General features: G+C 46.5%; 1 protein-coding gene across 1 annotated transcript in view; it reads right to left on the minus strand.

The window, feature by feature from the left end:
- The window catches only part of MAP3K5 (mitogen-activated protein kinase kinase kinase 5), a 194,390-nt gene extending 185,645 nt beyond the window's left edge, over positions 1 to 8,745 (minus strand). The window contains exon 1 of the mRNA XM_034990749.1: positions 7,764 to 8,745. Coding sequence (XP_034846640.1) covers positions 7,764 to 8,187 — 424 coding nt within the window. The 5' untranslated portion in view covers positions 8,188 to 8,745. The remainder of the gene's footprint in view (positions 1 to 7,763) is intronic.
- Positions 8,746 to 10,678: the final 1,933 nt, after the last annotated feature.

Genomic DNA, 10,678 nt, shown 5'->3' on the forward strand with positions numbered 1-10,678 from the left:
CCCGACTTTGACTCCTACTCAACCACGTGATTTATTCTGGCCAAATCACAGACCCTCTCCAACGAGGCGCTGCCTCAACTGCAAAATCCAGGTACTTACTTGGCCACATCAATTTATTCTATAGAGCTAATAAGATGATCAAAAGAGGATGACACTGCACAGGACAACATATATTTATATTATCATTCTGATCTAGCCAAATAAAATCACCTGTACCCCAACATAACCAAACTATAAAGTGGGCAATACCTAGCTGGAGTTATAAAAGCATGGCCCCTGTGCATTAGGAATCACACTGTTTCTGCTGGCTGCCTTGGCTATAAGCTGATATTTGTCAATCAACATATTAGAAAAATTAAATGTGACATAAAGAGATACCTGACATGCAATAGTCTGCCTTGACTCCTTCTCCCTGGATGATTTTTTTTTCATAAGAAATAGGGGTAACCAAGATTTTGATTTTTATTTATTTATTTATTTATTTATTTATTTATTTATTTGAGAGAGAATGAGAGAGAGAGAGCATGAGCAGGGGGAAGGGTCAGAGAGAGAAGCAGACTCCCCACTGAGCAGGGAGCCCAATGCAGGACTCCATCCCAGGACTCCAGGATCATGACCTGAGCCGAAGGCAGTCACTTAACCAACTGAGCCACCCAGGCGCCCAGGGTAACCAAGATTTTTAAAGGAGAATGAATTCTTTGGCTTAGGCAAATACTTGGTTTGAAATGATTTGGAGTCAATGAACACATGGCCTGAAATCCACGGACATTCAATAGGGTAGCCCTCCCCCATGTTTCTTAAGAGTTCTTAGAAGCCACTAAAAGTGTTGGAGAATACTGACATAATTGGTCACAACCATTTTAAGAGACTTGCTACACAAAGGAATATAACTTCCTTCCTGTATGAATCATATACCAAAGGCAACTGCTTTCCTCATTGTTGATTACCTACTGTAACAGAAAATGTTTGCTTGTAATGGAATGTTTACTGTTCCTTGTGCAACCTGTGGCATTTAAGTTCCACAGATCTGCTCGGCTGTGATTTTCAGTAGGAGATGCTGTTAACATTGAAATGTTCTCTCGTCCTTTCTGTCTCCCCTAAGAAAATTACCAAGATGTAGCCTGGATTATGTCCCTCTTAGTTTTTGTTTTCTTTTGGGGGAAAAAAAAAACCAAACCACTACAAAATAAAACTCACATAAGATGCAAGTACTCACTTTTTAAAATTTTTGGAATAATTAGGTAAGACCTTAAAAATCAGCCTTGTCTCGAACCCTTCCTCCTTCTCCAATGATCTGGCACATCTTTTGATCAGTTTCTTCAACCAACATCTCCAACCAGAGATGAAAAAAGCTAATATATTAAAGTAACTAAGGAAATCAATGTATTAGAATCACCAGTGGGTTTTTTAAAAAAATTTTTTATAATTTTGCTTTGCTTTCCTTTTTTGTTTTTATGTGCCACTAATAAAATTGGCTAATTCAATTTTGCTCCCTGAAAATAATGGTATCTTTCTTAACTAGAGCCAGTTTCCCCATTTATCTATATCCAAACTATGAACGGTGAGGCTGTTTTCAAGACACACCCTTCTCAAGGCTGTGGGTTCTGGGTTTCTTCCTGCAATCCACAGAGCTATAGGTTCCCACAACACTGCCCACCCTGCCTCATTTACCATATTCTCAACTTTCATCTTGCTCCACGCAGAGGGGGTGGTGTTTGAAGAGAACACTTGGGACAACTACTTGGAAAGCAGTTGGTGGAGATCGGCACATTCACTGGGCTTTGCACTTGTCAATCCCCCATTGCTCCACAAAGAAGCTGTGAACCAATTTTATCCTGCAAACCAGTAACAGGAACTGCACGGGCCTCTAACAAGGCCTCTGAAACAGGAAGCAGGGGACAGTCCTTGTAGCCACCAGAGGGGAACTGACCCGTAGCAGAAAACTCCCAGAAGGCTGGCACCAGCCAAAGCCACGGGTGAGCCAAGGCCACAAATGTGCACTTATAATTAGGCTTCACCAGGAGGTGGAACCCACTCGAACTACCAGCTGATGGATGTCCCAAGCTGACCAGAGTGACCAAGTTGAGGAAAGAAATCAGGATCCCAAGAATCTGGAAAGCAGGGGCAGTCATGACAATCTGCGGTTGACAATTTGGGGTAAGAAGTGGGTGCTCTAAAAACAAATTTATTTGTATGCTTTGGAATTTGCCTTTTTGTTTTAGTTTTTTCCAATTTTCTAGTAAAGTTCCTTTTGGAACATTATAATTTTGCTTCGATTGACCAGTTATCCAAAACAACAACAACAAAACCAAGAGGAAGCCCAGTGCTCTGCGTTCACAGGGGGTGGGCGGCAGTTGCCCAAACGGTGTGCCAGCAAAAAGTTAAAAGCCCAGAGAACAACCATGTGTGGGACACCACTGGGATTTTTTTTTAATTTTATTTTATTATGTTATGTTAGTCACCATACAATACATCATTAGTTTTTGATGTAGTGATCCACGCTTCATTGTTTTCGGATTTTTTTTTTTTAAATACCTTCCTAACCAGAGTTCTTCCTTATGAGTTTGTCTCTCTTTACTCTTTGGATAATTTTGCTAAGGTCTGTTCCTAGTGCAAAGAAGCAGCGATGAAAGATATGAAGGGACTACAAGGTGGTGTACATCAGAGGTTCTCAGCACGTTGCTCCATTGCTCTGCTGATTGGTGAGATAAGGGAAATGGGGGAAAACAGAATAATATTGAGTTTTCCTGCACATTTACTGTATGCAAAGAGCTATCCTTTATTCTAACGTTATGCCTTCCCTAACTGAACGTAAAAATGGCTTTTCTTTTTAAGAGATCGTGGCAGTAGGTGGCTGGTTGTTGAGTTCTCGCTCTTTCTCTCTTCAATAGCCTTATTTGGAAAAATGAAAGGTTGACAAACACATGTCAAGTCTTCCAATTTTTTTTAACTGGTCCATTGGAACCACTATTTATGAAATACAGATTTCACCCACTCCCTCAAAGTATATGAAACAATACATAACAAAAGCTTCCCTGGATTTAAAAGTAGAAAATGCAGAAGTGGGCTAGAAGACTTTCAAGAACTTGTCAGTCTGGGATAGACAGGAGACAAAGGTTGTGTTTGTTTTGCTTTTTATCAAATAAGATCGGAAGTCCCAAGGAACTATGCTGGGAGCCAGTAGAACCAAAGGAGGCTCAGATGCCATCAGAAAGTTCAGATGCCTCGCCAGTGACAAGGCCTACATGAGCGACGTTCATCCCAAGCCCAAGCCAAGCAGGAACATAATAGAGATGAGATGATAAAAGCTAAATTACCATCTCAACCAGCATGTGTTTCCTTCCTGTTACCCACTGTTGCTACAGGGTGAAGGGCTGAGGACCAGGCTGCCATCTGCAGGGAGCCTGGCTTGGAGAAAGTCTCCAGTGCATGTAATGGCTGGGAGGGTAGGGGAAGCAGGCAGCCCACCTAATCCCATGCCCACTAGAGGGGGTGGAGTGGCCTTGAGCAGAGTGATGTCCCTGGCTCTTACATCAACAGGAAGTGGAGGGCCATAAATAGAAGGTCAGGAGGGGAAGAAGTTTGAAAGAGGTGAAAGTGTTAATGGATCCCCGGCTGGCACCACCTCCTCCGGTCCAGTCACCAAGTACCCAGCACTGAACATCAAGTACTGAGCACTGGGCATCACCCAGCACCCAGCACTGAGCATCACCAAGCATCCTTCTTCTCCCCTGCCCAGCCTCCCTCTTCCCCCTGTAACCTTCCCATCCTTCCTGTGTACCTTACCTCACCACATCACCTCCAGTCATCCTCACCCACCCAAAGTGATGCTAAGGTAACATTTGGCCAGGTGTTACCAGAAACTAGATGAAAGCAGAAGTTACGGATCAAACATAAGGAGAAATGTGTTCAAAGCCCCAGTTTTCGGTCTTAGGAACACAACTTTCCTGAATGTTTAAAGTGGTGAGTGGGCTCCATACTTCATGTACCCGGAGTTAACAAGGCTTCTCACAGGCTAGTCTCAGAATCTCACCATCATCTATAATACTGCTTCTGAAGAAAAGTACGCTCCTGGTTCCACGCAGTAACCTTCAGTCATTTCATCTGAATGAATGAGTATAGTCTCTTTATGGTTTAGTTTCCTTATAAACAAAATGGGGGGGGGGACATTAAAGCCTACTCTCGCTATACTTCACAGAACTGATGCTCATTAAAAAGATCTGTGTTTTTTTAAGACACTGCCGGTCAGATCTGTCTACCTGAATGGAGTAGCTCTGTATCACTAATGTCTGTTATCGCTAACATCTCTTTGCTTTTATAGAAATTTACTGCCTACCACGCAGGGGGCTGGGAAGGCGTGTTGTTAGCTTGCCATTTGCCATCTCTGAGTAATAGTCTTATACACGTAAACATAATGAATTTTCACAAAAACTCTGATAGAACATTAGTTTCCTCTCAGAACAGAAATGAAAGAGAGAATGACAAGTGTAGTCAAAGAACAAACTAGATTACAGTTAAACAATAATCAAATGGGGAAAACCTTTAACTGCAATCTATTCTTTAGAAAGGCTCCAGGACACACAGATAGGGGAAGCTAGTAAAAATGCAACCAAGCTTTAAGTCCTTGTCCGTGCCAATAAACTGAGCTATTCCAAGTAGTCCTTGCTCACCCGTCCACCCCAGTTCAGCCGTCACCTCTGAATCCGCCCTACCCCCAGTCTGATTCTAGAATCTGTTTCCTGGGACCCCTGGCGTTTTGTATGGACCTTCACAGAGGCTGCAGTGCAGCTGGGCTTTATACCTGTCTTACCCACTAACCGTGAACTCCTTGAGGGGCCAAGAACATGATATAAAAAAGCAGTTCATTCACCTCAAGGGATGGAAATAATTCATTTTGTATTCATGTAATTTTAAAATGCAGAATTTGAGAGCTGGAGAGAATTTCAGAGACCAATTATTCCAAGCTTTCCCTCTCTTCTGAGATTTTAAATGACTTGCTCCAAATTAGACAAGAACCAAAGACCAGAACCCAGATCTTGACACTCTTGTTCTGATGCTCTGTCCCAGCATACCATGCTGCCCTACCTTTGCAAACTCACAGAGTTAAATGAGGGAGTCTTAGAAATTTAGTTCAATTTCCCCCTCCACTTCGGCCCTTGGTCAAGTTCATAGGCCTTTGGAGGAGATGAAGGACTTTGCTCACAATGATGTGGTTCAGAGCAGCGCCAGGATGAAAACTCAGATCTAACTTGCGGGGCCAATGTTCTTCCCTGTACATCATAGTGATTCAACTTTCCTGTGGAGGGAGTGAATGCAGAAGCAGAACAAAAGAGAGCATGGCCCAGGGGCCAAAAATCTCACCAGGCCTGTTTTTGTATAGCTTGCAAAACTAAGCATGGTCTTTTACATTGTTAAATGGTTGAAAAATATTCGAAGGAATCTGAAATGCAAATTTCCGTGTCCATTAATAAAGTTTTACTGGAATACAGCCACAATCACATACATGTTTAGGGACTGTTGTGGCTGCTATCGTTAACAACGCAGAGAGCTGACGAGCTGCAAGAGGGACCTCCTGCAAAGTCTGAAATATTTACCATCTGGCCCTTCCCAGAAAAATCTATCCCTGGTGGAGGAGAAGCAAGCTCTCTCTCAGAAATCAGGAAAAAAAAAAAAAGTTTTACTACCACCAAACTCAGCAGCCCTCAGTGGAGAAAAACCAAGGATTTGGACAAAACTCATACCATCTGCACTCGGTCACATCTTCATGCTGAATGACAGGGCTCAGAGTTCACGTCACGCGCATAAGCAGGGGTTAAATTGGGGCCTGCCCAGCTTGAATGAAGCAGTAGATGGGACAGAGCTGGCTCAGTAACAGGTCTTCCCAGAGCGTCCTCCCCACTGCACCTCAATGGCTCCCGAGGTCCCTGCCAGCTCTCCATCACATGATTCCAAGATAGAGAGCTTCCCTTGACTCAGAGTAAATCAGCCCAGCTGAATGGAGGCAACATGGGCAAAGATGACCTTTTAGGGTCAGCCACCTGAGTAGAACCCTGCATTGACCAGTTACTACCTATAAGTCCAGGCCAGTTATGGAGCCCTTGGTTTTCTCATCTAAGAAGAAGAGTTAAGTCCTTCCTTCATGGGCTTGTTTGGGGGATTAAAGATACAGTTCAAATGTCAGTTCCCTTGTCATCTTCCTCTCTCCCTTTCCCACACAGTTATTTGGAGAATAAACAGTAAGTGAGCCTTGTTAGGAAACTTTCTTTCAAATTAGCTTAGAGTTTAAGATTTTTTTATAGAGTCTTATAAAAAATACGGAATCTATCAGAGCAATAAAAATAGGCTATTTGCTTGGGTGTTTTCCTCACATATCTTTCAGTTCTTTGAAGCATGAAGCTTCTTCCAAAATATAATCCCAAAATAAGAGTGCTATAATTTTTTGAAAAGTTACATTTATGCAATCTTTATAGCAAGCCACACAAAAAACTAAGCTATAATATATCATACTCATGTTCAGTTATGAAGACCAAGACTGTAAAAAATATCAGCACCAGAGAGCCCTAGTTTATTTAGTCTGGCTTCCTTAACATGAATTTCTTCTTGTTCTTAAAATATTCAGCTTTGGCCGAATTCCAAAGCTGACATAAGCCTACTTCAGGTGTTTTGAAGAGACTGAAGAGAATCAGAACTGAAAGCAAGACTGGAATATAAAATCTTTTATGTGATCACAAATGCAAGAACCTTATTGTTTCAAACCACCATTAAATCAAATTTGCCATCCACACTTACAAAAATAAATATGTATATATTCTCATATTTGGTTGTACAGGGTACTTAAGGTTAATTTCAATAGCATGTTATTATTTCTAACATTGGCAAACAGATACTAATTGCATCAGTCACTAGAACTGCAATGACACTTTCCGAAATCCGTGATAGGTTGAAAAGATACATTTTTTTATGGATTATGCTAGCAATCACTTTAAATAGCCAAACTAATCTTAGTTATTAAAACAGCAAATAGCATTTTAAACAATGTTAAATTATGTACTTTCCAGCCTATCATGGTATACCCCATGGGGTAATAAAAAACAGACCCCGGTTCTCCCACCAAAATCCTTACAAAGAAACCACATAAGTCTAGTGCAAGCGACAAGGTTATTGCTTTTGGAAGTTATTGGATGGAAGTTCAAAATGGTAAGGCTGGGACATCCAAGCTACTAAACACGTTTAAGTAAAATGACTTGGGAAGATCACGACACAGCATGCAAATTCGTATAGATCGACTCTGCCAGCAGCAGGCTGCGTGGTTCCTGTACTCCCAAAACTACACAGAGAAAAAAATAAGAGCGTCATCTCAAACAGTCACAGGTATATATAGAAGGAGAATATGGGCCAAACCTAACAGAAGAGAAACCAAGACACCAAATGGACAAAGGCTGACTGGGGCACTATCTCGCACTGCTGAAGAACTGAGAAGTTCTTTATACGGACCCCTGGCTCCAGTGCGGGCGGGTGGGTGAGTCAGTCGGTCCAACACAAATACACACAGGATCTCGCATCAGCACCCACTCTTCCCCAGATCAGCGAGCGCCAGGCGCAGTCACGCAGCGCCGCTCGCTGCCCCTAAGGTGGGGCAAGAACTAAACAAGTAGGAAGCACGCTTGCAGCCTAGAAAAACACTGCCCCCCCCGGCCCCCCGCGGCGGCCAGGGAAAACGCGGCCCCTGACCGTGGAGGATGGGGAAGGGGTTGCACACGCACCTGCATTGTAAAAACGGTCCAGCACGGTGGTTTCCCCAAAGTCCAGTTTACCAAAATGCAGGGTCTCCAGTGTGGCGCCCACCGTCTCGCACGCCTCCCGCAGGCTCTGCAGGGCCTCGCTCTCGGCCACCACCAGCTGCCCCTGACTCGCTTCGTTGATCACATATGCCACCGTGGTCCGTCGGCCGCCTCCGCTACTAGAGTTGCCCCGGCACCGGGTGGCGCTGCTCCCAGAGGTGGCAGCGGGACAACCGGTGCCAGGGGCGGCGGCAGTCTCTACGTTCCAGAAGCTGCCCGGCGGCGGCGGCGGCAGCTGGCTCTCCTCGTCCTCGGCCGCCACAGCCGCTCCTCCCCTCCGGCTGCTGCCGCCCTCGGCGAAGGGTGGCACCGAGAAAGTGATGCCCTCGCCCGCTTCGGCGCTCATCTCTCCCGGCCGGGCGGCGGCGGCGTCCCCCGCCCAGCCGCACCGTCTGGCCAGCCACAGCTCCGGGCTGCTCCGCGCGCGCCGGGCTAAGCAGCTGCCATCGCGCGTCGCACCCTCCGCGCCGCGCCGCCGCCTCCTCTCCGGCGCCCTCTCCCCCGAAGGGACGCCGCTGCTCGGCGGTGGCTCGCCCCTCCTCGGCGCCTCCGTGGCCGCGCCGCTCGTCCGAGGCAGGGTGTAGAGTACAAGGGGTGGGGACGCCAGGTTGAGCGGGAAGGGACAGCGCTTCCTTCTCTTGGCCCGCAGACAAGTCAGCTCGCAAACCTGCGCCGCCGTGCAGCTCAAGGGCGCCGCGCTCGGGGTGCGGTGCGCCCTGGCCACCCGGAGCGCGGCCCCGGCTCCTTCCGTGCCGGGAGCTGGGAGGGGTCGGGGAGGGTGCCCGCTGGGCGGGGAGCTACCTGGCCAGCACCTCTCGGGCGGGCAGGCTCCCCGGGCTGCGTCCGGGAACAGCAGCAGCCGCAACCGAAAGGACCCGCCTCCCTCCTCGGCGGCAGCTCCCCTTCATCGGCTCTGTTTCCTCCTCCTCCTCCTCCCCTGGCCTCGTTTCTCGCCCGAGCGTGCCGCGGCCGCTTCGTCCCAGCGCCAGCCTCGCCGCTGGCGTCTCGCCGCCCCTCGCAGCCGCTCGCCCTGTGGGCCACCGGCTTCGGCCGCCCACTCGTCGCGGCACCAAGACTCAGGGCCCGCCCCCGGGGAGGGCCCTGCTGGGAAGCTCCAGCCGGGACGAAACCGACCGCGCCGCGGCTCCCGGACTTCGGCTGGGCCCCGAGCGCGGCGCGGGGCCGGGGTTCTCCGCCGTCACCCACCGGGCCCCCACCTACGAAGACGCGGAGTCAGCCAAAGTCCGGAGCGCACGCGACCGCAGCTTGGCGCAAAAAAAGCCTCTCCCGAGAACGCTCGGGGCTTGGGAGCTATCCGGGAGGCTTCTGCAGCGGTCCCCGCGGCCAGGGCGCCCCCCTCCGGCGCCTGCCGGGCTCGCCCTGCGCGTGGTCTGGTACAGAGCCGCGCCGACGCGCTGGGGCTGCGCGGGGAGGCCCGCGTTGCGCAAAGCGGGCGCATTTACACTAGCACCCGGCGGCGGGGGCCTAAACTGGACGGCCATCGATTCCCGACAGTGGCGCTCCGGGAGTGGCCGGCATAATTTACCAGGTCGGCCTCTGCTACTTTCCATTTAAAAAATTCCAGTGGCTATGTTAATATTAAAGGGAGTAACTGAAACGACTTAACATTTTCATTTAGGTTCTTATAAAACTCCCCCCGCCCCGCCCCCACACACATTCTTTCTGGAGAAAGAATAAGGAGTCTGTATATACCCCACTCCGCAAAGCATCATCCACCAGATGAAAGGAGGAAATTAAGTGGCATTCTATTTTTTAAATTGCACCCCGGCGGGGGGAGGGGGGAGGATACCTGGATTGCTTAAGAGCGATGAAAAGGAAGAGATCTACTTCTTCGGGGAGCAAAAACATGTGTAAGTTCTCAGAGAACTTCTCCAAAATGCTCTAATTGTTGGGAAAACCGGTGAAAATTGCAGCGAAATAAAGTAACGACTTTGGACTTCCCATCTCGGAGATGGGAACAGAGATTAATGAGTTCTGTAAATAAAGTAGAATAATGCAAATTATTAATGCAAATTCAAGTTTAGAAGAAAAGGAAGGATAAAACATTTGAGTAGTAGAGTTAAAAAAAGGAAGGAAATAATAGTGAGGAAAACACCTAGCAGCTACACAACCATATCCTCAATGAAGCAAGTGACATTAGCTTTTTCTAAAGGTTTGTAAAATGATAGAAGTAAATTTATAGTAAGGAAATTATATATCAAATGGGATCTATATGATCTCTGTCTGCTTTAGGACTTGATCTCATTAGTAAAGTAGATATTTAGTGAATCAGGTATCATACTGGAATAAAATACTGACAGGCTCCTAATAGATATACACGTTTTATTATTTCCAACTTGTCAAACCTCCAAACTCCTGTGGAGTAGATAATCCTTCACCCCATCCTGGCCCCAAACAATACATGCTGGAAATTCATTAGGACCATGTCAGGAAAACTAAAATGCCTAAATTCTCAAATCGCATTTTGCTACACAAATAAGATCTGAGATTATATAAAAAACTATTTTCTAAAACCCATACCTTTTTAGATCATTTCACCTTTGACCCCTTCCAGATCTTTTCAGAGCCATTTTTCATACACACAATTTTTATTTTTGTTTTACTTTGTTTGCTTGGTTTTACTTTGAATTGATGTAATAACTTTAAAGATCACCCAAACCCCCAGTGCAATGATATGACGGCTTCTAGTTGGTGCTAAGGCTCTCTCACTACCTAAATGGCGTGGTTTAGCTAATTAAACTTACATGCCATGTATTAGATTGAACCATATGAAATTTCCATTTTATAGCTAAATTCAGATGGTTCAACTTACAACT

Source organism: Mirounga leonina, unplaced genomic scaffold (genome assembly GCF_011800145.1).
Source record: "Mirounga leonina isolate KUSES-001 unplaced genomic scaffold, KU_Mleo_1.0 Mir_53, whole genome shotgun sequence".
In the NCBI taxonomy this organism is placed as follows: Eukaryota; Metazoa; Chordata; class Mammalia; order Carnivora; family Phocidae; genus Mirounga; species Mirounga leonina.